Below are 26,388 nucleotides of genomic sequence, written 5' to 3'. Positions count from 1 at the left end.
CTTGAACTCAATTCACGTGGGTCAGAAACGTTCACTGACGTCGTCGACCGACGCAGGCAGGCACGCTGACCGGCAGACAGAGCCCACTCAAGCCGCCCTCGCTCGTACAGGGCTCCCTTGTCATTGCGTCGCTCATTTTCGCGTCCCCCGACCCCCCGACGATGAAGCAGGACATGCTGTAAGACAAGACCCACAACAGGCAAGCACGTTTACGATGATGTCCTCTTACTACCATCCAGCCAAGGAGGCAGACATGGCGGCCATGGCGGAACCACTCTGCCTAGAAAGAGGTACTACTACACTACTGTAAATTACGGCACAATTGCAGACGATTCTTGCCTAAATCCACGCGTCGCAACTATAATATAGTGTGATTTACGAACTATTTATTGTGTTATCCCTATATTAAGGCGTTTTAGCAATACGGAGTGCTTTGATGACTGTTAGAGGGCAGCTGCGGTGCAGGTGCTTACTGTTCATATATCAATTAAACAGGCCGTCGAAAATGACGCTAAATGTGGACTAGGTGCGGTCGAACCGTGGGTAGAACGTGGGTTTACTGACTGCTTGCGTGCTTAACTCTTGTTGATTTATCTTTCTGAACATTAATCCTCCGCTTATGGCCGGGGTTGCCAGATGGGAAAGACGGGGTCCAGCCCAATCACGCTCTCATTTTAATTTAAAAAAAGGGAAAAAAGAGGCCTAAATACAATGGTGGATATTATGACCAGAAAAATAAACAAATCAACAGTGGGAGAGTCATTGTAGACAGTTTTTAATTTCTCATCTATAAGCATGATGGGGGAAGTACTTCTAAGAAAAAGTTCAATTGAATTTCTAATCAGATTTATTTCAATTCAATAAAGCAATACTATATTTATCCATTATCAAATGTCAAAATACGTGCCTCTCTGTAAATCACTGTCAAAGTACAATTTTGACAAGATCAATTAGAGATTCATTTTGCGGAAATTATTTCTATTGGTGTCAAAAAGCAAAGTAAATTGTACCTCTCACCAATAATTCATGCAACTCCCAACGTATATTAATTACGTGTTATTTAAAAAAAAAATACTTTCCGAATTGGACTGTGTACAGACGCTCCCCTACTTACGAACATTCAACTTACGAACAACGGTACATACGAACATGTCTGCAAATTGCGTTTAAGTCCAAAAATGTTCGCAAGTCCAATTTTGTATTTCACGCCTTTTTTGGAGTAGTACTTCTTTCCGCCGCTAATACCGACGCCTGGCGCTGTGAGAGCTCAGCTCACCCAGCATCTACCTTCTTCTTCGTTGCAATGCGGAAGTGCGTGAATGTATCTCCAGTGTGCAAAGAACCTTTTTCATTTGTATCATTAAATATCTCATGCATCCAATATTGAATATGGTTGGTAAAAAGCTAAAGGCTTCTATTGAGGGAGTTGCAAGGAAGAGGCAAGCCATTTCTTCTGAAACGAGTGGCAATAATAACGAAGCTTGATGCGCGTGAGAGTGGTAAGCGTTTCACGGGCATTGAATCGTTCGACCATCAGTACCAAAAGACCATGTATAGTAAGGCTTTTTTTCGTAAAAACGACATAGTATAGTAAGGCTTTTTTTCCTAAAAAAACGACATAGTATAGTATGGCTTTTTTCCCCTAAAAAAACGACATAGTATAGCATGGCTTTTTTTCTTGAAAAACGACATAGTAGAGGAAGGCTTTTTCCCTGAAAACCGACATAGTATAGTATGGCTTTTCCCCCTAAAAAACGACATAGTATAGTATGGCTTTTTTCCTTTAAAAAACGACATAGTATAGTAAGGCTTTTTTTCCTAAAAAACGACATAGTATAGCATGGCTTTTTTTCTTGAAAAACGACATAGTAGAGGAAGCCTTTTTTTCTTAAAAAACGATATTGGGGCTTCTTTTCTTAAAAAAACGACATAGTATAGCATGGCTTTTTTTCTTGAAAAACGACATAGTAGAGGAAGGCTTTTTCCCTGAAAACCGACATAGTATAGTATGGATTTTCCCCCTAAAAAACGACATAGTATAGTATGGCTTTTTTCCTTTAAAAAACGACATAGTATAGTAAGGCTTTTTTTTCCTAAAAAAACGACATAGTATAGCATGGCTTTTTTTCTTGAAAAACAACATAGTAGAGGAAGCCTTTTTTTCTTAAAAAACGATATTGGGGCTTCTTTTCTTAAAAAAACGACATAGTATTGTAAGGCTTTTTTTCGTAAAAAACGACATAGTATAGTAAGGCTTTTTTCTTAAAAAACAACATAGAATAGGCTTTTTTCTTTAAAGACGACATAGTATAGTAAGGCTTATTTTCTTTAAAAACGACACAGTATAGTAAGGCTTTTTTGTCTTTAAAAACGACATAAAGGCTTTTTTGTCTTTAAAAACGACTTAAAGTGGTCTATGTAAAGTGAAGCTTTTATTTGTTTAAAAAATAAATACTATGTATATATAGTCAGGCTTTTGTCTTTAAAAATGACCATGTATATTAAGGGTTTTTATTAAAAAATGACCATGTATAGTAAGGCTTTTTTATTAAAAAAAAACGACCATGTACAGTAAAGCGTTTTTCTTAAAAGACGACATAGTATAGTAAGGCTTTTTTTCTTAAAAAATGACATAGTATTGTAAGGCTTTTTTCTTAAAAAAACGACATAGTATTGTAAGGCTTTTTTTCGTAAAAAACGACATAGTATAGTAAGGCTTTTTTTCCTAAAAAAAACGACATAGTATAGTATGGCTTTTTTCCCCTAAAAAAACGACATAGTATAGCATGGCTTTTTTTCTTGAAAAACGACATAGTAGAGGAAGGCTTTTTCCCTGAAAACCGACATAGTATAGTATGGATTTTCCCCCTAAAAAACGACATAGTATAGTATGGCTTTTTTCCTTTAAAAAACGACATAGTATAGTAAGGCTTTTTTTTCCTAAAAAACGACATAGTATAGCATGGCTTTTTTTCTTGAAAAACAACATAGTAGAGGAAGCCTTTTTTTCTTAAAAAACGATATTGGGGCTTCTTTTCTTAAAAAAACGACATAGTATTGTAAGGCTTTTTTTCGTAAAAAACGACATAGTATAGTAAGGCTTTTTTCTTAAAAAACAACATAGAATAGGCTTTTTTCTTTAAAGACGACATAGTATAGTAAGGCTTATTTTCTTTAAAAACGACACAGTATAGTAAGGCTTTTTTGTCTTTAAAAACGACATAAAGGCTTTTTTGTCTTTAAAAACGACTTAAAGTGGTCTATGTAAAGTGAAGCTTTTATTTGTTTAAAAAATAAATACTATGTATATATAGTCAGGCTTTTGTCTTTAAAAATGACCATGTATATTAAGGGTTTTTATTAAAAAATGACCATGTATAGTAAGGCTTTTTTATTTTAAAAAAAACGACCATGTACAGTAAAGCGTTTTTCTTAAAAGACGACATAGTATAGTAAGGCTTTTTTTCTTAAAAAATGACATAGTATTGTAAGGCTTTTTTCTTAAAAAAACGACATAGTATTGTAAGGCTTTTTTTCGTAAAAAACGACATAGTATAGTAAGGCTTTTTTTCCTAAAAAAACGACATAGTATAGTATGGCTTTTTTCCCCTAAAAAAACGACATAGTATAGCATGGCTTTTTTTCTTGAAAAACGACATAGTAGAGGAAGGCTTTTTCCCTGAAAACCGACATAGTATAGTATGGCTTTTCCCCCTAAAAAACGACATAGTATAGTATGGCTTTTTTCCTTTAAAAAACGACATAGTATAGTAAGGCTTTTTTTCCTAAAAAACGACATAGTATAGCATGGCTTTTTTTCTTGAAAAACGACATAGTAGAGGAAGCCTTTTTTTCTTAAAAAACGATATTGGGGCTTCTTTTCTTAAAAAAACGACATAGTATAGCATGGCTTTTTTTCTTGAAAAACGACATAGTAGAGGAAGGCTTTTTCCCTGAAAACCGACATAGTATAGTATGGCTTTTCCCCCTAAAAAACGACATAGTATAGTATGGCTTTTTTCCTTTAAAAAACGACATAGTATAGTAAGGCTTTTTTTTCCTAAAAAAACGACATAGTATAGCATGGCTTTTTTTCTTGAAAAACAACATAGTAGAGGAAGCCTTTTTTTCTTAAAAAACGATATTGGGGCTTCTTTTCTTAAAAAAACGACATAGTATTGTAAGGCTTTTTTTCGTAAAAAACGACATAGTATAGTAAGGCTTTTTTCTTAAAAAACAACATAGAATAGGCTTTTTTCTTTAAAGACGACATAGTATAGTAAGGCTTATTTTCTTTAAAAACGACACAGTATAGTAAGGCTTTTTTGTCTTTAAAAACGACATAAAGGCTTTTTTGTCTTTAAAAACGACTTAAAGTGGTCTATGTAAAGTGAAGCTTTTATTTGTTTAAAAAATAAATACTATGTATATATAGTCAGGCTTTTGTCTTTAAAAATGACCATGTATATTAAGGGTTTTTATTAAAAAATGACCATGTATAGTAAGGCTTTTTTATTAAAAAAAAAACGACCATGTACAGTAAAGCGTTTTTCTTAAAAGACGACATAGTATAGTAAGGCTTTTTTTCTTAAAAAATGACATAGTATTGTAAGGCTTTTTTCTTAAAAAAACGACATAGTATTGTAAGGCTTTTTTTCGTAAAAAACGACATAGTATAGTAAGGCTTTTTTTCCTAAAAAAAACGACATAGTATAGTATGGCTTTTTTCCCCTAAAAAAACGACATAGTATAGCATGGCTTTTTTTCTTGAAAAACGACATAGTAGAGGAAGGCTTTTTCCCTGAAAACCGACATAGTATAGTATGGATTTTCCCCCTAAAAAACGACATAGTATAGTATGGCTTTTTTCCTTTAAAAAACGACATAGTATAGTAAGGCTTTTTTTTCCTAAAAAACGACATAGTATAGCATGGCTTTTTTTCTTGAAAAACAACATAGTAGAGGAAGCCTTTTTTTCTTAAAAAACGATATTGGGGCTTCTTTTCTTAAAAAAACGACATAGTATTGTAAGGCTTTTTTTCGTAAAAAACGACATAGTATAGTAAGGCTTTTTTCTTAAAAAACAACATAGAATAGGCTTTTTTCTTTAAAGACGACATAGTATAGTAAGGCTTATTTTCTTTAAAAACGACACAGTATAGTAAGGCTTTTTTGTCTTTAAAAATGACATAAAGGCTTTTTTGTCTTTAAAAACGACTTAAAGTGGTCTATGTAAAGTGAAGCTTTTATTTGTTTAAAAAATAAATACTATGTATATATAGTCAGGCTTTTGTCTTTAAAAATGACCATGTATATTAAGGGTTTTTATTAAAAAATGACCATGTATAGTAAGGCTTTTTTATTTTAAAAAAAACGACCATGTACAGTAAAGCGTTTTTCTTAAAAGACGACATAGTATAGTAAGGCTTTTTTTCTTAAAAAATGACATAGTATTGTAAGGCTTTTTTCTTAAAAAAACGACATAGTATTGTAAGGCTTTTTTTCGTAAAAAACGACATAGTATAGTAAGGCTTTTTTTCCTAAAAAAACGACATAGTATAGTATGGCTTTTTTCCCCTAAAAAAACGACATAGTATAGCATGGCTTTTTTTCTTGAAAAACGACATAGTAGAGGAAGGCTTTTTCCCTGAAAACCGACATAGTATAGTATGGCTTTTCCCCCTAAAAAACGACATAGTATAGTATGGCTTTTTTCCTTTAAAAAACGACATAGTATAGTAAGGCTTTTTTTCCTAAAAAACGACATAGTATAGCATGGCTTTTTTTCTTGAAAAACGACATAGTAGAGGAAGCCTTTTTTTCTTAAAAAACGATATTGGGGCTTCTTTTCTTAAAAAAACGACATAGTATTGTAAGGCTTTTTTTTCGTAAAAAACGACATAGTATAGTAAGGCTTTTTTCTTAAAAAACAACATAGAATAGGCTTTTTTCTTTAAAGACGACATAGTATAGTAAGGCTTTTTTTCTTTAAAAACGACACAGTATAGTAAGGCTTTTTTATCTTTAAAAACGACATAAAGGCTTTTTTGTCTTTAAAAACGACTTAAAGTGGTCTATGTAAAGTGAAGCTTTTATTTGTTTAAAAAATAAATACTATGTATATATAGTCAGGCTTTTGTCTTTAAAAATGACCATGTATATTAAGGGTTTTTATTAAAAAATGACCATGTATAGTAAGGCTTTTTTATTTAAAAAAAACGACCATGTACAGTAAAGCGTTTTTCTTAAAAGACGACATAGTATAGTAAGGCTTTTTTTCTTAAAAAATGACATAGTATTGTAAGGCTTTTTTCTTTAAAAAAAACGACATAGTATTGTAAGGCTTTTTTTCGTAAAAAACGACATAGTATAGTAAGGCTTTTTTCATAAAAAACGACATAGTATAGTAAGGCTTTTTTCTTTAAAGACGACATAGTATAGTAAGGCTTATTTTCTTTAAAAACGACACAGTATAGTAAGGCTTTTTTGTCTTTAAAAAGGACATAGTATAGTATGGCTTTTCCCCCTAAAAAACAACATAGTATAGTATGGCTTTTTTCCTTTAAAAAACGACATAGTATAGTATGGCTTTTTTCCTTTAAAAAACGACATAGTATAGTATGGCTTTTTTTCTTAAAAAACGACATAGTATAGTAAGGCTTTTTTTCTTAAAAAACGACATAGTATAGTATGGCTTTCCCCCCCTAAAAACGACATAGTATAGCATGGCTTTTTTTCTTGAAAAACGACATAGTCGAGGAAGGCTTTTTCCCTAAAAAACGACATAGTATAGTATGGCTTTCCCCCCTAAAAAACGACATAGTGTAGTATGGCTTTTTTCCTTTAAAAAACGACATAGTATAGTAAGGCTTTTTTTCCTAAAAAACGACATAGTATAGCATGGCTTTTTTTCTTGAAAAACGACATAGTAGAGGAAGCCTTTTTTTCTTAAAAAAACGATATTGTATAGTAAGGCTTCTTTTCTTAAAAAACGACATAGTATAGTAAGGCTTTTTTTCTTTAAAAAATGACAGCAAGTAAGGCTAAGAGAGTCGGAGAATAAATCTGACTTCTGATTCTTCACCCTCTAGTTGTTGCTGTGGTCCACTGGCAAAATCATTGGGTCAGAACATGAGGCGGGAATCAGGAGTGAGTTCAATTCCACTCGTTGCAATTCTCAAATTGTTTATTGAGGTAATGAAAAGGATAAATACAACTTCCAACTTTACAGTGGTGCAGTGGCAAAGACAATTGGTCAGAACTTCAGGTGGACTCAAGTTCAAATCAGAAGTGAGTTTGATTCCACTCTTTGCAATTCTCAAATTGTTTATTGAGGTAATTAAAAGGATAAATATAACTTCCAATCACATCATTTCAGAAGACACTGTGGTCCAGTGGCAAGAACAATGGGTTGATATTGAAGTTGGACACAAGTTCAAATCTGGAGTGAGTTCAAGTCCACTCTTTGCAAATCTCAAATTGTTTATTGAGGTGATGAAAATGATAAATATAACTTCCAATCATCTCATTTCAGAAGTCACTGTGGTCCAGTGGCAAAGACAATGGGTCAGACAGACCTCAAGTTAGTGGATTTGACTGCCATGTGGGAGATGGGGTTCGAATCCCGCTCTCGTTTGACTAATCACTACACTAGTAGTTCAGTAAATGGGTAATCCTTTTTTCATTCAAATAAAGACTTAGTCATTTTTTTCAGCAAAACAATATTTCCGGTCAGCCGAAGGCTGACCGGAAGACAGTTGGGAGGGGGGATCCCTGGTGGTGTTCGACAGTCGGCCTTCGGCCGACTGCCGACACCATACAGTCGTTGTCTGGCGACACCGGGACGTGAACCCTCGACACCCACGTCGCAGGCAGGTGACTTACCCACTACACCACGAGGCGGCCCGCCTATACATGATTGGAAGTTATATTTATCCTTTTCATTACCCAAATAAACAATTTGAGAATAGCAAAGAGTGGAATTGAACTCACTCCTGATTTGAACTTGAGTCCACCTGGAGTTCTGACCCATTGTCTTTGCCACTGGACCACAGTGACTTCTGAAATGATGTGATTGGAAGTTATATTTATCCTTTTCATTACCCAAATAAACAATTTGAGAATTGCAAAGGGTGGAATTGAACTCACTCCTGATTTGAACTTGAGTCCACCTGGAGTTCTGACCCATTGTCTTTGCCACTGGACCACAGTGACTTCTGAAATGATGTGATTGGAAGTTATATTTATCCTTTTCATTACCCAAATAAACAATTTGAGAATAGCAAAGAGTGGAATTGAACTCACTCCTGATTTGAACTTGAGTCCACCTGGAGTTCTGACCAATTGTCTTTGCCACTGGACCACAGTGACTTCTGAAATGATGTGATTGGAAGTTATATTTATCCTTTTCATTACCCAAATAAACAATTTGAGAATTGCAAAGGGTGGAATTGAACTCACTCCTGATTTGAACTTGAGTCCACCTGGAGTTCTGACCCATTGTCTTTGCCACTGGACCACAGTGACTTCTGAAATGATGTGATTGGAAGTTATATTTATCCTTTTCATTACCCAAATAAACAATTTGAGAATTGCAAAGAGTGGAATTGAACTCACTCCTGATTTGAACTTGAGTCCACCTGGAGTTCTGACCCATTGTCTTTGCCACTGGACCACAGTGACTTCTGAAATGCTGTGATTGGAAGTTATATTTATCCTTTTCATTACCCAAATAAACAATTTGAGAATTGCAAAGAGTGGAATTGAACTCACTCCTGATTTGAACTTGAGTCCACCTGGAGTTCTGACCCATTGTCTTTGCCACTGGACCACAGTGACTTGTGAAATAATGTGATTGGAAGTTATATTTATCCTTTTCATTACCCAAATAAACAATTTGAGAATTGCAAAGAGTGGAATTGAACTCACTCCTGATTTGAACTTGAGTCCACCTGGAGTTCTGACCCATTGTCTTTGCCACTGGACCACAGTGACTTCTGAAATGATGTGTTTGGAAGTTATATTTATCCTTTTCATTACCCAAATAAACAATTTGAGAATTCCAAAGAGTGGAATTGAACTCACTCCTGATTTGAACTTGAGTCCACCTGGAGTTCTGACCCATTGTCTTTGCCACTGGACCACAGTGACTTCTGAAATGATGTGATTGGAAGTTATATTTATCCTTTTCATTACCCAAATAAACAATTTGAGAATTGCAAAGAGTGGAATTGAACTCACTCCTGATTTGAACTTGAGTCCACCTGGAGTTCTGACCCATTGTCTTTGCCACTGGACCACAGTGACTTCTGAAATGATGTGATTGGAAGTTATATTTATCCTTTTCATTACCCAAATAAACAATTTGAGAATTGCAAAGAGTGGAATTGAACACACTCCTGATTTGAACTTGAGTCCACCTGGAGTTCTGACCCATTGTCTTTGCCACTGGACCACAGTGACTTCTGAAATGATGTGATTGGAAGTTATATTTATCCTTTTCATTACCCAAATAAACAATTTGAGAATTGCAAAGAGTGGAATTGAACTCACTCCTGATTTGAACTTGAGTCCACCTGGAGTTCTGACCCACTGTCTTTGCCACTGGACCACAGTGACTTCTGAAATGATGTGATTGGAAGTTATATTTATCCTTTTCATTACCCAAATAAACAATTTGAGAATTGCAAAGAGTGGAATTGAACTCACTCCTGATTTGAACTTGAGTCCACCTGGAGTTCTGACCCATTGTCTTTGCCACTGGACCACAGTGACTTCTGAAATGATGTGATTGGAAGTTATATTTATCCTTTTCATTACCCAAATAAACAATTTGAGAATTGCAAAGAGTGGAATTGAACACACTCCTGATTTGAACTTGAGTCCACCTGGAGTTCTGACCCATTGTCTTTGCCACTGGACCACAGTGACTTCTGAAATGATGTGATTGGAAGTTATATTTATCCTTTTCATTACCCAAATAAACAATTTGAGAATTGCAAAGAGTGGAATTGAACTCACTCCTGATTTGAACTTGAGTCCACCTGGAGTTCTGACCCACTGTCTTTGCCACTGGACCACAGTGACTTCTGAAATGATGTGATTGGAAGTTATATTTATCCTTTTCATTACCCAAATAAACAATTTGAGAATTGCAAAGAGTGGAATTGAACTCACTCCTGATTTGAACTTGAGTCCACCTGGAGTTCTGACCCATTGTCTTTGCCACTGGACCACAGTGACTTCTGAAATGATGTGATTGGAAGTTATATCTATCCTTTTCATTACCTCAATAAACAATTTGAGAATTGCAAAGAGTGGAATTGAACTCATTCCTGATTTGAACTTGAGCCCACCTGAAGTTCTGACCCATTGTCTTTGCCACTGGACCACGGTGACTTCTGAAATAATGTGATTGGAAGTTATATCTATCCTTTTCATTACCTCAATAAACAATTTGAGAATTGCAAAGAGTGGAATTGAACTCTTTCCTGATTTGAACTTGAGTCCAACTGAAGTTCTGACCCATTGTCTTTGCCACTGGACCACAGTGACTTCTGAAAAGATGTGATTGGAAGTTATATCTATCCTTTTCATTACCTCAATAAACAATTTGAGAATTGAAAAGAGTGGAATTGAACTCATTCCTGATTTGAACTTGAGTCCACCTGAAGTTCTGACCCATTGTCTTTGCCACTGGACCACAGTGACTTCTGAAATGATTTGATTGGAAGTTATATCTATCCTTTTCATTACCTAAATAAACAATTTGAGAATTGCAAAGAGTGGAATTGAACTCATTCCTGATTTGAACTGGTGTCCACCTGAAGTTCTGACCCATTGTCTTTGCCACTGGACCACAGTGACTTCTGAAATGATGTGATTGGAAGTTATATCTATCCTTTTCATTACCTAAATAACCAATTTGAGAATTGCAAAGAGTGGAATTGAACTCATTCCTGATTTGAACTTGAGTCCACCTGAAGTTCTGACCCATTGTCTTTGCCACTGGACCACAGTGACTTCTGAAAAGATGTGATTGGAAGTTATATCTATCCTTTTCATTACCTAAATAAACAATTTGAGAATTGCAAAGAGTGGAATTGAACTCATTCCTGATTTGAACTTGAGTCCACCTGAAGTTCTGACCCATTGTCTTTGCCACTGGACCACAGTGACTTCTGAAATTATGTGATTGGAAGTTATATCTATCCTTTTCATTACCTCAATAAACAATTTGAGAATTGCAAAGGGTGGAATTGAACTCACTCCTGATTTGAACTTGAGTCCACCTGGAGTTCTGACCCATTGTCTTTGCCACTGGACCACAGTGACTTCTGAAATGATGTGATTGGAAGTTATATTTATCCTTTTCATTACCCAAATAAACAATTTGAGAATAGCAAAGAGTGGAATTGAACTCATTCCTGATTTGAACTTGAGCCCACCTGAAGTTCTGACCCATTGTCTTTGCCACTGGACCACTGGACCACAGTGACTTCTGAAATAATGTGATTGGAAGTTATATCTATCCTTTTCATTACCTAAATAAACAATTTGAGAATTGCAAAGAGTGGAATTGAACTCATTCCTGATTTGAACTTGAGTCCACCTGAAGTTCTGACCCATTGTCTTTGCCACTGGACCACAATGACATCTGAAAAGATGTGATTGGAAGTTATATCTATCCTTTTCATTACCTCAATAAACAATTTTAGAATTGCAAAGAGTGGAATTGAACTCATTCCTGATTTGAACTTGAGTCCACCTGAAGTTCTGACCCATTGTCTTTGCCACTGGACCACAGTGACTTCTGAAATGATGTGATTGGAAGTTATATCTATCCTTTTCATTACCTCAATAAACAATTTGAGAATTGCAAAGAGTGGCATTGAACTCATTCCTGATTTGAACTTGAGTCCACCTGAAGTTCTGACCCATTGTCTTTGCCACTGGACCACAGTGACTTCTGAAATTATGTGATTGGAAGTTATATCTATCCTTTTCATTACCTCAATAAACATTTTGAGAATTGCAAAGAGTGGAATTGAACTCATTCCTGATTTGAACTTGAGTCCACCTGAAGTTCTGACCCATTGTCTTTGCCACTGGACCACAGTGACTTCTGAAATGATGTGATTGGAAGTTATACCTATCCTTTTCATTACCTCAATAAACAATTTGAGAATTGCAAAGAGTGGAATTGAACTCATTCCTGATTTGAACTTGAGTACACCTGAAGTTCTGACCCATTGTCTTTGCCACTGGACCACAGTGACTTCTGAAATGATGTGATTGGAAGTTATATCTATCCTTTTCATTACCTCAATAAACAATTTGAGAATTGCAAAGAGTGGAATTGAACTCACTCCTGATTTGAACTTGAGTCCACCAGAAGTTCTGACCGTTTGTAGCTCACCCAGCATCTACCTTCTTCTTCGTTGCAGTGCGGAAGTGCGTGAATGTATCTCCAGTGTGCAAAGAACCTTTTTCATTTGTATCATTAAATATCTCATGCATCCAATATTGAAAATGCTTGGTAAAAAGCTAAAGGCTTCTATTGAGGGAGTTGCAAGGAAGAGGCAAGCCATTTCATTTGAAACGAGTGGCAATAATAACGAAGCTTGATGCGCGTGAGAGTGGTGAGCGTTTCACGGGCATTGAATCGTTCGACCGTCAGTACCATTTATAAACAGAAAGATCGAGCAGCAGGACCCAAATATTGAACGTTGCACAAAGTTTGCAAATCAATTGAATGATGCCATACAGTGCTACCGCATCATTTATGATGAAAAAAAGAAGAAAACTGTGCAATCGTCATTAGGTCGCTTCTTTTGGCCAGTTTCTAATACATAAATCTCTCTCTCTCTCTCTACAGTACTGTACATATTCTCTCCATTTTATTATTTTTTTTTTTTCAGTACAAACCAATGCGTGTTACTTATACAAGCCTTAAACATACAAATGCACTTATATAAACCTTCAATATACTTATATCGGCCTTAAACATAAATTGTAATACAAAATATAGCACTGAATCAACTTACAAACAAATTCAACTTATGAACAATCGCTTGGAACCAATTGCGTTCGTAAGTAGGGGAGCGTCTGTATTATAAAGGATATGCAGTTCACAGCTCTAGGCGCCGTGAGGCGCTAAAATACCCAAAATAATTCCAGCAAAGAAGATGCTTGCAAGAAAGCAATGTAGCATAACTTGAAGGTGCAGAAATAGACGTTTAACTGAAAATTTTAAAAAATAAAATAAAACTCTGTCAAAAGTAGATCAAATTTTATCAATCCACCAATCCATTTTTTTGTGCAATTGTTTCTTTGTACTCCTCGATCATTTATTTACATATTAGTACCGATACTAGCAGATTGGGATACAAAGAGAAAACTTTTTATTTTATTTTAGTGACTTGTTTTTATTGTGATTTTCTTAGATGTGTGCAGAGTGATTGAACTGTTGGATCGGCTGCAGCGCAGAGGTGAATTGCCTCCTCCCAAGTTGCAGGCCTTGCAGCGAGTGTTGCAGAGCAAGTTCTGTGCCGCCATCAGAGAGGTATGATTAAAAATGGATTCAATATTTCAACATCCCATGGTATCATAATATTTATTTTGGTCTACAGTCGTCATGTTCAGTCACTTAAATTGCAAATAAACAATTGGAAAGCTTAACTCATCCACTTTTTAGCAATAATGATAAGTGCGGCATGTTTTTTTAAATTTCAATATATTTGACTCTGTATTCCAAGTATTTTATCTTAAATTTAGACTCTAACAGTGAAATCGGAGTTATGTGGAAATTCAGGATACGTCACCAGCATAAGAACGGAATTCAGTCGTAACTCAAGGACGGCACAACTTTTCAGTTGTCTCTTCTTTCTGTCAGGTGTACGAGCAACTCTATGACACGTTAGACATTGTTGGAGGTCCAGAGGTGCGAGCGCAGGCCACAGCAAAGGTATTAATATTATTTCGAATGTTGGGATGAGAGAGACATTTTCTGTGTGGAATGGAAATGAATGAAACAATCTGTTTCAATTCTTATTGCAAAATGAATCACGAAAACACATAATTTTTTCAATGTCATTTTTATTTTTTACACGTAAACTGTAGTGTGCATTTTTTTCATGTGGAACAGGCCACTGTGGCAGCCTTTGCAGCCAGTGAGGGCCACGCCCACCCACGGGTGGTGGAGCTGCCCAAGACGGATGAAGGTCTGGGCTTCAATATCATGGGGGGCAAAGAGCAGAACTCCCCCATCTACATCTCCAGAGTGATTCCGGCGGGTGTGGCTGACCGTCAGGGGGGGCTGAAGAGAGGGGACCAGCTGCTGTCAGTCAATGGAGTGGTAGGCTATTTCGAAAAGTTTAGTGATCTCTCAATGGTGAACAATGTTTAGAGTGCACAAATATGAAAAAAACTATAATGGAATAGGTTAGGACAGGATAGCCATTTATTGTCATTGCACATATTTCACAGCGATAATATTTGATTCTGGGAACAATCTGCCAAGAGCTTCAAAAAGCCCATAAATGGGTCTTTTTTTGCATGCGTGGATTTTTATTAACTTAAAATAATAATAATTCATAGCAGAAAAAATTGCAAAGTAGTGATTTTGCGATAAGTGAAGTCACGATAATCGAGGGATTACTGTATTTGACATTCGAGGAAGTATGAAGTAATTTTCTACTAAAATCAGGAAAAGATGGATATTGAAAAAAAAACAGGAACATGCAAGTACAAAATCTGTCAGCAAGCCAACTCAATGTCACGTCACTACAAAGAAAGTCTTTGGTATGATTGCAATGTTTTGTCATGTCCACGCAGACTGTGGAAGGGGAGCACCACGAGAAGGCCGTGGAGCTGTTAAAGGCCGCCCAGGGCTCCGTCAAACTGGTGGTGCGCTACACCCCAAAGGTCCTGGAGGAAATGGAGGCTCGCTTTGAGAAGATGAGGACTGCCCGGAGACGACAACAGCATACAAGCTACACGTCAGTCTGACTTGCAACTCACGTTCCATCCATTATCTGGAATTGTCCATGTACAGGGTGTTCCAAAATGTTTGACCCCATTTCGTAGGCCAATCATTTTGACAAATTTCGTTGGAACGACAGCATTGTAGAAACAAAGTTTTTGTCTATAACGTTTGGCATTTCTATCTTTTCAAGTTAAGAAATGCTGTTCACTTCAAAAGAAAAGGCATTTTGCATGTTAGAGTATGCTCGGACTCAGTCACCGAAGACAGTGCGACATGCTTTCCTCACAAATTTTGCAAAGAAGGCACCAAATACAAAACCAATTAGGACTTGGCATCAAAAAATTCAAGAAAGGGGCTGGAATGCGTGGGGTTTCCACATTTGCTCTTCTCACACTCTTCCGAGCACAGGAAGGCTTCACCAACCTGCTACACTCTCAAAATTATTGGCCAACGAAATGGGGTCAAACATTTTGGAACACGCAGAATTTATGGGCCTACCTCAAGTAAAATGTGCACTAACCAGGTCAAAGTTTGCTTTTGCTAAAATGATAGGTGCTACTCCAAATATCAGATCTCATGTCCTAGTTGGGCTTATGGCATACTACCCTGAAAACATGACTCATTTTGGAAGCTAAGCAGGGTCGCCCCTGGTTAGTACTTGGATGGGAGACTGCCTGACAATACCAGGTGCTGTAAGTAAGTTCTTATGTTACCAAGAGGAATTAGCTCAGTAGTTAGAGTGTCACCCTTGTCGCTCTGGCATCCTGGGTTCGAATCCCGGTGAGCAAACCTCTACACCACACAGTAGCCACACTTTACTTTGACATTATTGGAAAGTCTTGACTACACATATATACAAATAACTTAAGGAAAATGCTGGGATTTGAACCACACCTGCCCACATTACAGTCAGGTGAGCAAACCTCTACACCACACAGTGACCACACTTGACTTTGTCATTATTGGAAAGTCTTGACTACCAATAATCAGGATAATTGCCCTTCATAATATAAGAGTGTACTGCCCAGCCGGGATTCGAACCCAGGATGCCAGAGCGGCAAGGGTGACACTCTAACTACTGAGCTAATTCCTCTTGGTAACATAAGAGCTTACTTACAGCACCTGGTATTGCCAGGCAGTCTCCCATCCAAGTACTAACCAGGGGCGACCCTGCTTAGCTTCCAAAATGAGTCGTGTTTTCAGGGTAGGATGCCATAAGCCCAACTAGGACATGAGATCTGATATTTGGAGTAGCACCTATAATTTTAGCCAAAGCAAACTTTGACCTGGTTAGGGCACATTTTACTTGAGGTAGGCCCATAAATTCGGCGTGTTCCAAAATGTTTGACCCCATTTCGTTGGCCAATAATTTTGAGAGTGTAGCAGGTTGGTGAAGCCTTCCTGTGCTCAGAAGAGTGTAAGAAGAGCAAATGTGAAAACCCCCACGCATTCCAGCCCTTTTCTTGAAATTTTTGGTGCCAAGTCCTAATTTGTTTTATAGTTAGTGGCTTCTTTGCAAAATTTGTGAAGAAGGCACGGTACACTGTCATCGGTGACTGGGTCCGAGTATCCTCTAACACGCAAAATACCTTTTCTTAGTGAAGGGCATTTCTTAACCTGAAAAGATAGAAATGCCAAATGTTACACACAAAACCTGAAACGTTTATACACAACCTTTGAAAATTTGAGGTCATTCCAATGAAAATTGTCAAAATGATTGGCCTACGAAATAGGGTCAAATATTTTGGAACACCCTGTATTTTATCTTGAAAGAGCTCAATTGCACAGTATTATGCACCTCACTAATATGTTTTTAATGAACATTGTAGTTATTTTTAAGGGTATTCATAGTTATACAAAAAAACTTTTGTTATTGTTGAACCTTTTTTTGCAGCTCTCTGGAGTCCCGGGGCTAAATCATCACTTGTGTCGTCACCCATCCTACCTGACGCCTGTGTCCTACTTGGAGGCATGACTTCAAAACGACAAGTAGAAAGCCTCAGTAGCCTAAATTGAAGCCAAACGCTGCCGTTTGGGTTTCATCCCTTCCCCCTTCTTCCCGTTTCCTAGGAAAAAATATATATACAGCAGTAGCTTGTAGCGTCAAATCCTGGTGTCAAATCTCCGGTGTTCAGCAAACGTAAATGTGATGGTGGCTTAACTAGATTTTAACCTTCATATTCAGAATTTGTGGAGTATGTGGACCAAAGAAGTGTGTAGTTTTAGGAAATTAGACACTCAAGCCTTCGAGACCATTTCTGTGAACAAAGAGGGTCGGCATGACACAAGTGAGCATAAGGAAGAACTACTTTTGGTGGCTGCTGTTATCGTGAAATAAATGCTGTCTGTCAAAGTGTCAACACTATTTATTTATTCTGCTATTGTCATTCCATTATATATAGTAGTTATTGCACTGCAAAATGGTGTTAATGTCTTGGGTCCCAAAATACGTGTATCGGATCGGCATTGGCAAAGCATCTTACGTGACTTGGACATTTGACAATTCTGAAGCAGCTGGTGGCAAAACATCGGTTCTTGTTACATTCTCGACGCCAAGTCCACTCTTCTGACCAAGGATGGGCTCACCTCAGACAGCGAACGACAACCTACAAGCATACGATGACAAATCATTTAACAGCAAGTGTACGTAAAGCTATAGGAGCTCCTCCTTGTGATTTCTTCACAAAATGTGGTCTGATCTTCATGGAAATCACAAGAAAACACAAATATGTCTAATTTTGCAATGCATGTGCAGTATGTATGAATGCATTACCTGCCAAGGCCATAGCTAGTGTCAACTCATCTCTAAGAAGTTGAAGGACTGCAGTAACACCTTGTTCACCCTGAAAAGGAGACACAAAAAGAATTCATTCCAGATGAGTTTTTCTTCAATCTTTTGAAATCTAATCATTTTATGATTGAATATGCCAAATATTCTTCAAGTAATTTGCTTTTAAAAATACCTATCATTCCATTTTTCTTTTAAAATGTATTTCTGGGCTAAAAGTTGCATTCCTTTGTTTGCGTATCCTGAAGACATTGAGAAATAAAGCTGAATATGATGCAGAAATCTAGAATTCCAGCTTGTGTTTTGTGGCATAGACCCAAAAATGGGTGCAGAGAGAGAAAAATATTGGGGTGAAAGCCCAACAAAGTAAGGACATAGATTTGTCTTCACCTGGCAGGAGAGCCCCCACAAGACCGGCCGACCGATGAAGACCGCCTTGGCTCCCAAAGCCAGCGCTTTGAGGACATCCGTCCCTCGGCGCACCCCGCCGTCCAAGTAGACGTCGCAACCACCTTTGACAGCCTCCACCACCTCTTCCAGCACGTCCAGCTGCACACACACACACAGACAAGACCCTGTCTGGCTATATATAGAAAATTCATTTTGGACCTCAAAAAATACAACATTTGTCTCTCCAAGTACAAGGAATGAATGTGTATAGCTGTCCATATTTCTAAAAACACTCTAAGTACACAAACACACCGTGGCAGGAACGCCGTCCAGTTGTCGAGCGCCGTGGTTGGACACCAAGATGCCGTCGACCCCGTAGCGGACAGCCCTGGACGCGTCCTCCCCTGGACACGCACACAAATTCAGCGGACACACACATTATGCCGTCGCGTAGGTGACGGTCTTGTACGTACCGGTTAACACTCCTTTGACAATCACGGGGAGGCGTGTGTTTTTCTTGAGCCAGGTGATATCGTCCCAGCGGAGCGCGGGATCGATGGCTTTTGCCACGTACACTGCCAAACCGCTGTCGTTGCCGTAGTCTCCCTCGGAGAAGGCCAAGGAGTCGCTGGAGAAGTTGGACAATCTGGAAAAGACAGTCGATGAGTTAGAACTTGCCTAAAAATCCAGCCTATTTTGACCTGACCATCTCAAGTTGGCCCTTGTCATGTGGCTTTAAAGCTTGAAACGGTTAGAAGCTCTACCTGAGATGGGAAGGCAGTTTGAAGCAGTTGCGCATGTCCTCCAGCCTCCTGCCCAGGTACGGCGTATCCACGGTAACAAAGATGGCCCCGTAGCCCGCCTCCTCCGCCCGCCGGACGAGTGACAGCGTGAGTTCTCTGTCCTTGTAAATGTAAAGCTGCAGCCACAGAACGCCATCGCCATTACCCGGCGAGCTGGTCATTGCCGACATCACTTCCTCTATGGTGGAGGTGGCCCAAGAGCTCAGCATCATCCCCGTCCCCATTGCTCGGCAGGCTGGCTCGAAAAAACAGCCGCACAAAGGAGGGCGTTGAATAATGTGTATACATATAGTAATAAGAAAAGTTAAGAAAATTGTTGACAGCACTCCTGTGAAAAAAAAAAATTAAAATATTATTTGAAACGGCAGCTCGGACGCCCCTACTTTAAATGGTGCAACGGTTACACTAGTAGGTGATAGTAAAATCATTCCATTTCTGTACCACTTATCCTCACAAGGGTTAAAGCGGGGTGCTGAAGCCTATCCCAGCTGGCACCAGATGGGAACACAAATTGGTGGCCATCCAATTGCAGGGCACAAGGAGACAAACAACCAATCACTCATAGCTAGGGACTATTTAGAGTGATCAATGAGCCTTGAATGCATGTTTTGGGGGTGTGGGAGGAAACCGGAGTACCCAGAGAAAACCCACGCAAGCCCGGGGAGAATATACAGACTCCGCCTGGAGTATAACCATTCATGATTAAATTCAGATTGGGCAAACTTTGAACACCAATGATACGGGCAAATGTGATGTCTTGTTTAAATTCAAATCTGATGTGGTAGTGTATAAAGAATAGTTTTCCTCACTGTCCACATATGGATTTAACCGTATGTAAAGTGTGTCAGTATCATTTGCCAAATTGAGCTAACATGGAGAAATCGACCCATTGCATGGCACTATAGCCGAATGTGTGTGTGTGTGTACTACCTCTCGCTGTAGCCGTCTCGCCATCTGGATGAGCCATCCTCTGCATGGCAGTGGCCGCCACACACAGGGGCATGTTGAGCTTGTGGCCTAGCATGGAAACGCTCAGATCCACCGAAGACACGTCCCTCAACACCCGAGGGATCAGGCGCCACCTGCAATCAGTTTTATTGCTCTCTTAATATATACTGCATGTATATTAAAAAAGATAGCAACCACTCCCTCTGTGTGTTTTAATAAAGACTGTGTTTATTATGCTTCTACTAATAATATTTATCCAAAAGTGATTAAAAAGTGACGCCAATTTGTTCATTCGCTGCCAGCCTCCCACTTCAAATGGATTGGATGTCTAATGAGTTTACAAAGGGGATGCAAAAATATCCTCTATTACTAAAATGAGTAGTGCCAAATTGAATTTATGTAAATAATATCTTCTAATACTATAATAAGTAGTAGTGCAAAATTCAATTAACTCCCGGATTAAAGTAAAAAAAAAATGTAAACTTGTTTATTTTAACATCGCTGAGTTTTCGATTTTAATGAATTGGAATTCACCTGTTTTGATTACTTGGACGTAGAAAAAAAAAGTTTTATATGTGAATATATTTCAAAAACAATAAAATTCTCCATGCTGCCAATTGCAACAATGCTTTAAAACTAAGCACACAAAAAATCTACTGGAAAGGTAACTGAGGGGTTTCCAGCAAGTGTACATCTTAACCTCTACCGCCCCGTGCTGACGGATTTCCCTCGTTACGACAGCAAACGTTAATCAATGACAACAGATTCTAGTGACACGTGGTAGTCCCAAAAAATACAGTAAATAACGACATAACACAGTTCCAAATATATGTCAACTCTGCATACAGTGTTGACACTTTGAAATCTCCACTAAAAACCCACACCTCATCTTCCTCTTCAAAAAAAATTAACCTCAGGGTTCAAAGTAACGGCTTAAATTCCGACAGTTGCGGTACATAGGTGTTCAGTTGAAATACAGTTGAGTTGCGATGGAATAAAATGAAAAGTGTGACGACATTGTACCTCTTGAAGGCCGCCACATTGTCAGCCAATGTGGTCTGTTCCTCAGCTCCAGAGCTGTAGTAGTCATAGACAGCTTTAGGAAGAACCTTTCGGGCTTCCACCTCAAAGTCGGACACGCAAACGTGCTTGGCTGACATTCTGGCTCCAACTCAGCTCACTGGGGGGAAGAGATGGATCAAAAGTGAACAGTGGCGGACGGTGTAATCATTAACTCAGCTCATAAGCCTGTGCAATCATCTTCCTAATTAATTTAGGGTAAGCAAAAGGAAGCAGGACTAAGTCATCATTATCATCATAAAATCTTAAATCTGTGGATTGTTGACAGAGCTTTAAATCAAACAGTTTCAAACAGTAATGTGCTTTTTGTGACTAGACCAGGTTGGCGGTGGTGACCTTTGAACTGTTGCGTTAACGACAAGAGAGTACAGTGAGTCTATTCACGTTAGTTAGGATAACACTGGTCTACCAGCAAGATGCTTTTTTTTCGTAAATGTAGTTCAACGTTATTCAATGTAGGCGACCCAAAAAGGAAAATGAGGTCATAAGGGATGCATCTTGTTACCGATACTGAATCTGGCCAAAATGTTAAAGAGACAAAATTTTAAAAACAAATTTTACACTGAGATAAAAAAAAAAAATACTAAAAAAAATTGGAGATTTTTCATTTAAGGCAGAATTATGGAGTGCATAACTACACCACTTTTGGACAAATGTCATGAACAAAGAAATTCAGTTTTGTTTAGTTGCACAATTAACCTCAAAATAAAGTAGAAGAGTAAGGAGTATAAATGAAATACTTAGGATAAAAATAATGGTCATCTGCTCCACTTACTGATCCCTGCCTTTTTTTTCTAAAAGGCAATACACAACACACACACATCTGCTTTATTTTACTATATACTTATAAATGAGATTTGTTCTCTTTGTGCCATTAAATCCTGTATTAATCCTTGTGTACAAACTGGAAAGGCTAAAAGGTTGATTTCTCACCAACAAGGGAACAGTTATTTAAATTATCTTCACACCCACTAAAAAGCCTTGAAGAAAAATATTAAGTTCAAAACAGTATATATATACACACACACACATTTTTTTAACCAATTGAAAAAGAATACAGACATACACTCAAACCATGAATATTTTATTTTTGGTTTTTGTTTTGTGACCTTACATTGCTACATCTTGCCTCAACTTGCTTTCAAGATGGCGGACTGTGGGTGTTGTTTTGGGATTCTGTGTCCCAGTTCTTGCCTTGGTTCCTCTTCCTGGTCCGTTCCGCCATCACCAGAGCCGCCACCACCGTGACCAGCACGGTCACGGTAATGACGAGCACGGTGGCCGTCTCGGCGACGCACAGCCGCCCGTCCACCCAAGCCAGAGAAGCCCCGGCCAGCTGCGGCGGCAGGCGACAGGTCACATTGCGGTAGTCGTCCACGTGGAGGTGGCGAACGTGATGGATCTTGCTGAAGACGCGGTGCAACTCGCAGTCGCACGTCCAAGGGTTCCCTGGCGAGGAGGAGACGGCCCCGTTTTTTTACAACTGCCGGACAAAAACTTGCTTGGCTCCCATTTTTCGGACGACGGACAAACCCGCCAGCTGGATGTGCGTCGCCGTCGTGTGCAGACTGAGGAAGGTTTTGAATTTCAAGTGAGCGAGGTTGTTCCCCTCCAAGTGGAGAACGGCCAGGCTGTAGAGGGGCGCCAGAGCCTTGGTGTCGATCACGGAAATGTTGTTGTGACTCAGCTGGAGCACCTACGGCACACGGATGGGTCGTTTTTGCGTAATGGGGGGGAGTGGGGGGATTGAGTTCCCTTTTGTTTTACCTCCAGTGCGGGAAGCATGTCGAGGCTCCCTTGGCGCACGACAGAAAGTTTGTTGTTGTGCATGTAGAGTTGCCGGAGTCTTGACAGGCCTCTGAAGACACCCGGGCTCACTGACTCCAGATGGTTATGACTCAGGTCCAGTTTCTCAACGTTGTCCAGATACTCAAAGCTGACCGAAGCCATGAGAGGAAAGAAAAGTTTTCCTTCAGTCACGTGCGCTCGGTTTCGCTTATCCTCACAAGGGTCAGGGCGATTAAAGAGTTCATCTACGTCACAGGTTGCATAGTCGCCCAATGGAGGGCTGCTTGGATGGTTGAGAAATGGTTTGGAAATTGATCCTCTATTTTGAACAGTGTGAGCAGCAGAAACTATCTTCATTTTCCAAATTCAATTCGAAATACTTTCTGATGGCCTCAACTTTTCATTGAGGAGTTGACAAATTGCATGTATATTTTCATTTCGCAAGAAATGTCGATGCACATCATTTACTTTGTGAATGAAGTGGACACTTGATCTTTGTGACGATTCACAAAAATGTGTATTGCTGGAGTCAACACTTTCATGCAAGAATTATGAATTGTTAATGTTTTTATGACTTTCTAGGACAGGGGTCTCAGACTTGTAGCCTGAAGGACTAAATTTTGGCCAGTCGGACAAGATTTGGTGGCCCCATTTGACATTCAATTGTAGTATTAGTGTTGCACGCACACATTTTGTAATGGGAAATTTAAAAAAAAAGAATGAATAATTTAAAAAGATAAATTTGGGGGCAAAAAAACATTTAAAAAGCCATAAGAAATTTTTAAAAAAACACTAAAATGTCTAAATTAAATAAAAAAGTTCCAAACATACAAGAAAAATAAGCCTTAATTCATTTTTAGTTACTACTATTTCAATAAATCATTCCCCTCCAAATTTGAGCCTTCTATTATTTCATTTTATCTACAATTATTTATCCTTTTTTTCCATAGTAGAAGTATTACAATTGGATGTCAAATGTGGCCGCAAAATATTATCCCGTTGACCCCAGTCCTGTAGAAATGTAACAAAAATCTTTTAAGAGGAATAATGCTAATTCCTGTATGAAAGGTTTACTCCAATTTCATCCTGAAAAACTGTCCATGTAGCTGAGCAGCACCTGAATGCAGGCAGATGATGCAAATAGTTGCGCTCCAGTCGCAGGATCCTAAGAGCGGACAGTCCCACAGAGAAATCAGCGGGGAGACTCGTCAACTGGTTCCCACTGAGATCCAGCCTCTCCAGGTAGGACAACGAGAAGAACGCCTGCGGAAACGTCATTGGCTTCGGACACAGATCCGCGCACGGTCTCGAGCTCGGTTACCTGCGGTCGAAGGGCCCGTACGCGGCTGTCGGCCAGCACGAGCACCCGTAAGGACCACAGGCCCGCGAAGGCTCTGCCGCAAATTTCGCTCAGGTTGTTTCCTCTCAGCTCCAGCAGCCAGGTGCCGTGCGGGAGCCCCCCAGGAACCCGTTCCAGCCCACGCTCGCTGCAGTCCACCGAGTCGGAGTTTCCGTAACAGAGGCATTGGTGCGGACATAACCGGGAGCAGTCCACCGAGGGATGGGAGACAAATGCTAGAAGCATTAAAAGGCCGGCCAGGAGGTGACGCATGTTGAGGAACAAGTCTGAGGCTGATGAGAAGATTGGCGGCTACATTCGGCAAGTCGCCACACCAGCTCGTAAAGTCAATACACTGTGGAAACAAAAGGCACGGAGAATGTTAGCCGAGTATCATCACCAATGTCTGCAAATACATCATCAATGATCATATCAGATTCGTCTTCAGATAAATGGAGGTAAAACAAAACACTGAAAACAGGTTTCTACCTAGATTTCAACATCTGAGGAATGTACAGAGAAGGTGCTTTGGATAAATGGACACTTTCTGAAGGGAACTACACAGTCACCTCTCGAACCATCTCTTGTTGATCTTCTGAATTTTTACTTTTATTTTTTAACAAATTCAGGTTTTAACCCTACGCTAATGAAGAGGGACTTAAAACAGCTTGGAAAAAGGTATACATTTTGACTAGATTGAATTATTTTCATGGCGTATTCGCGCGTCATCTAAAATTCAACCAGGAAACGGCAGCAGATATAAAATAAACATTGCATAATTTTTCAATAGAGCAAAAGTGGACTCACCTCCCATGCCAGGATTGGGAATTGATCCGTTTGCAGAAAAGATCCAGCAAGACCAAAGCGGGCAGTTTCAGAGACCAAATGATGACGATGACTTTGGTGGATTGAGTGAGCTGTGTCGGTAATCCCTAATCCCTTTCAATCACCAAATGTTGCCTCTCGTCCACTAAACTGGCATTTCATCACATGTTTTTCATCCACCCTCTGTCCTTCCTCTTTTCACATAATACCGCTTGGGGGTGGGGGGTTTGGAGTCCACCCCATCCATGCATCTGTTTCACCAACTCTTAGATTACATAAAAGACTGTTAAAACGAGATTGGACTCAGAATATGCATGTTGGTTTTCACTTTCAGGAAATCTTGTAGATTAGAGTAGTGTTGTTTTATAAATATCTGACTCTAATTTTACTCTACTTTAGTTTTACATCCACAGTTTAGAAAAATCAATATGTTCTTTGACTCATTTCTTGACTTGTGTGGTTTTCTGTAAGGTATTAGAATCTTCATGTCAGGCTAAGTGGAACAGAAAATGAATGAATACATTTAAAAAACATATCAGCACAACAAATATGGGCACTGCTAAAAGATATCCACACGGTGGAGACACTAACCTTCACAAGAGAGAGAAAACACATCCATGGGCTGCCCCACAATTTAAATTGTAATGAGCAAAAACCATTTCAGGCAGATATATACCAAAGTGTTTTAAATTATTTATATTGGAGCAGTACCAATGCAATATTACAGATGGAGGCAAAAGGCAAAACCATATGCAGCAGAGGGTTATGTTGAAAATATTTTGAAAAATTGTACCAAGCTATCAAGGCAAAAGCAGGCAAATGGTTGAGATAAGCGGTTGGTTCACAAAGTTACAGTAAAAGTAAAATACTTTTCAAACTTTCCATATTTGTCATTACAACAAGTCTAATGAAATGCATTCCGTTTCCGCTTTACTTACCCCAACGCCACATGGATCCTCCATTTTGGAAGGCTGCAACTTGTTGTGTTTTGATTTCGACTCGGCTGCAGAGCGGAGTGGAATCCAGGCTACGAGAGGGAAGTGCTGGTGCACAACCTAAGGTTTGCAAGACAAATATAACCTTACAAATAATAAAAACTGGGCAAAAACAAAAAGGCAGAAAACATTTCCACACCACAGACAGGCCTAAATGACTATAACGAGCACCTGGGTCACACAAGGGAAGGAGGCCCAGAAAGGAAACAGCAGGTGAAAATTCAAATACAATCACATGGACAGGAAATACAAGAAAAAAAACCACCTAGCAACCAAACCCCAACAAAATATGACAAATTTGATCCTTTCTGGCAGTTGGCAGTCAAGTAATGCTTCCAGGATCCACCAAAATAATCAATTTAGAATTTATAAAGGTTGCTAAGACCTATGATTGGGCATTTTGGCAGCGGAGTTTGCAAAAAGTCAGTTAACTTTATCTTTTAGGA

General features: G+C 38.8%; 3 protein-coding genes and 1 long non-coding RNA gene across 5 annotated transcripts; 2 read left to right on the top strand and 2 right to left on the bottom strand.

The window, feature by feature from the left end:
- The first annotated feature begins 34 nt into the window (after positions 1 to 34).
- Positions 35 to 17,346, top strand: lin7b (lin-7 homolog B (C. elegans)). Its single transcript, XM_077619031.1, has 6 exons — positions 35 to 290; positions 13,446 to 13,564; positions 13,895 to 13,966; positions 14,147 to 14,356; positions 14,836 to 14,999; positions 16,881 to 17,346. Exons 1-6 carry the CDS (start codon positions 215 to 217, stop codon positions 16,900 to 16,902), a joined length of 663 nt encoding a protein of 220 aa, XP_077475157.1. The 5' UTR covers positions 35 to 214; the 3' UTR covers positions 16,903 to 17,346.
- On the top strand, positions 1,310 to 7,244 carry LOC144088870 (uncharacterized). Its single transcript, XR_013304953.1, has 3 exons — positions 1,310 to 1,499; positions 7,092 to 7,149; positions 7,232 to 7,244. It is a non-coding gene; the product is annotated as an uncharacterized LOC144088870 (long non-coding RNA).
- Positions 17,335 to 22,318, bottom strand: hao1 (hydroxyacid oxidase (glycolate oxidase) 1). Of its 2 annotated transcripts, none has more exons than XM_077619029.1 (9): positions 22,190 to 22,318; positions 20,939 to 21,095; positions 19,898 to 20,049; positions 18,929 to 19,202; positions 18,638 to 18,810; positions 18,477 to 18,568; positions 18,165 to 18,323; positions 17,760 to 17,829; positions 17,335 to 17,592 (listed from the first exon to the last, which is right to left on the bottom strand). In XM_077619029.1, exons 2-9 carry the CDS (start codon positions 21,073 to 21,075, stop codon positions 17,525 to 17,527), a joined length of 1,125 nt encoding a protein of 374 aa, XP_077475155.1. In that variant the 5' UTR covers positions 21,076 to 21,095; positions 22,190 to 22,318; the 3' UTR covers positions 17,335 to 17,524. The 2 variants fall into 2 exon arrangements, with proteins under 2 accessions (XP_077475155.1, XP_077475154.1); XM_077619028.1 differs by having other exon boundaries at positions 22,110 to 22,259.
- On the bottom strand, positions 22,059 to 26,044 carry LOC144088553 (uncharacterized). Its single transcript, XM_077619030.1, has 7 exons — positions 25,886 to 26,044; positions 24,930 to 25,212; positions 24,105 to 24,477; positions 23,901 to 24,046; positions 22,763 to 22,931; positions 22,529 to 22,691; positions 22,059 to 22,444 (listed from the first exon to the last, which is right to left on the bottom strand). Exons 3-7 carry the CDS (start codon positions 24,393 to 24,395, stop codon positions 22,137 to 22,139), a joined length of 1,077 nt encoding a protein of 358 aa, XP_077475156.1. The 5' UTR covers positions 24,396 to 24,477; positions 24,930 to 25,212; positions 25,886 to 26,044; the 3' UTR covers positions 22,059 to 22,136.
- Between the last annotated feature and the right edge of the window lie 344 nt (positions 26,045 to 26,388).

This window comes from Stigmatopora argus, chromosome 14, assembly GCF_051989625.1.
Source record: "Stigmatopora argus isolate UIUO_Sarg chromosome 14, RoL_Sarg_1.0, whole genome shotgun sequence".
NCBI lineage: Eukaryota > Metazoa > Chordata > Actinopteri > Syngnathiformes > Syngnathidae > Stigmatopora > Stigmatopora argus.
The sequence above is the reverse complement of the archived record's forward strand: the minus strand, read 5'-3'. Positions and strand labels throughout refer to the sequence as shown.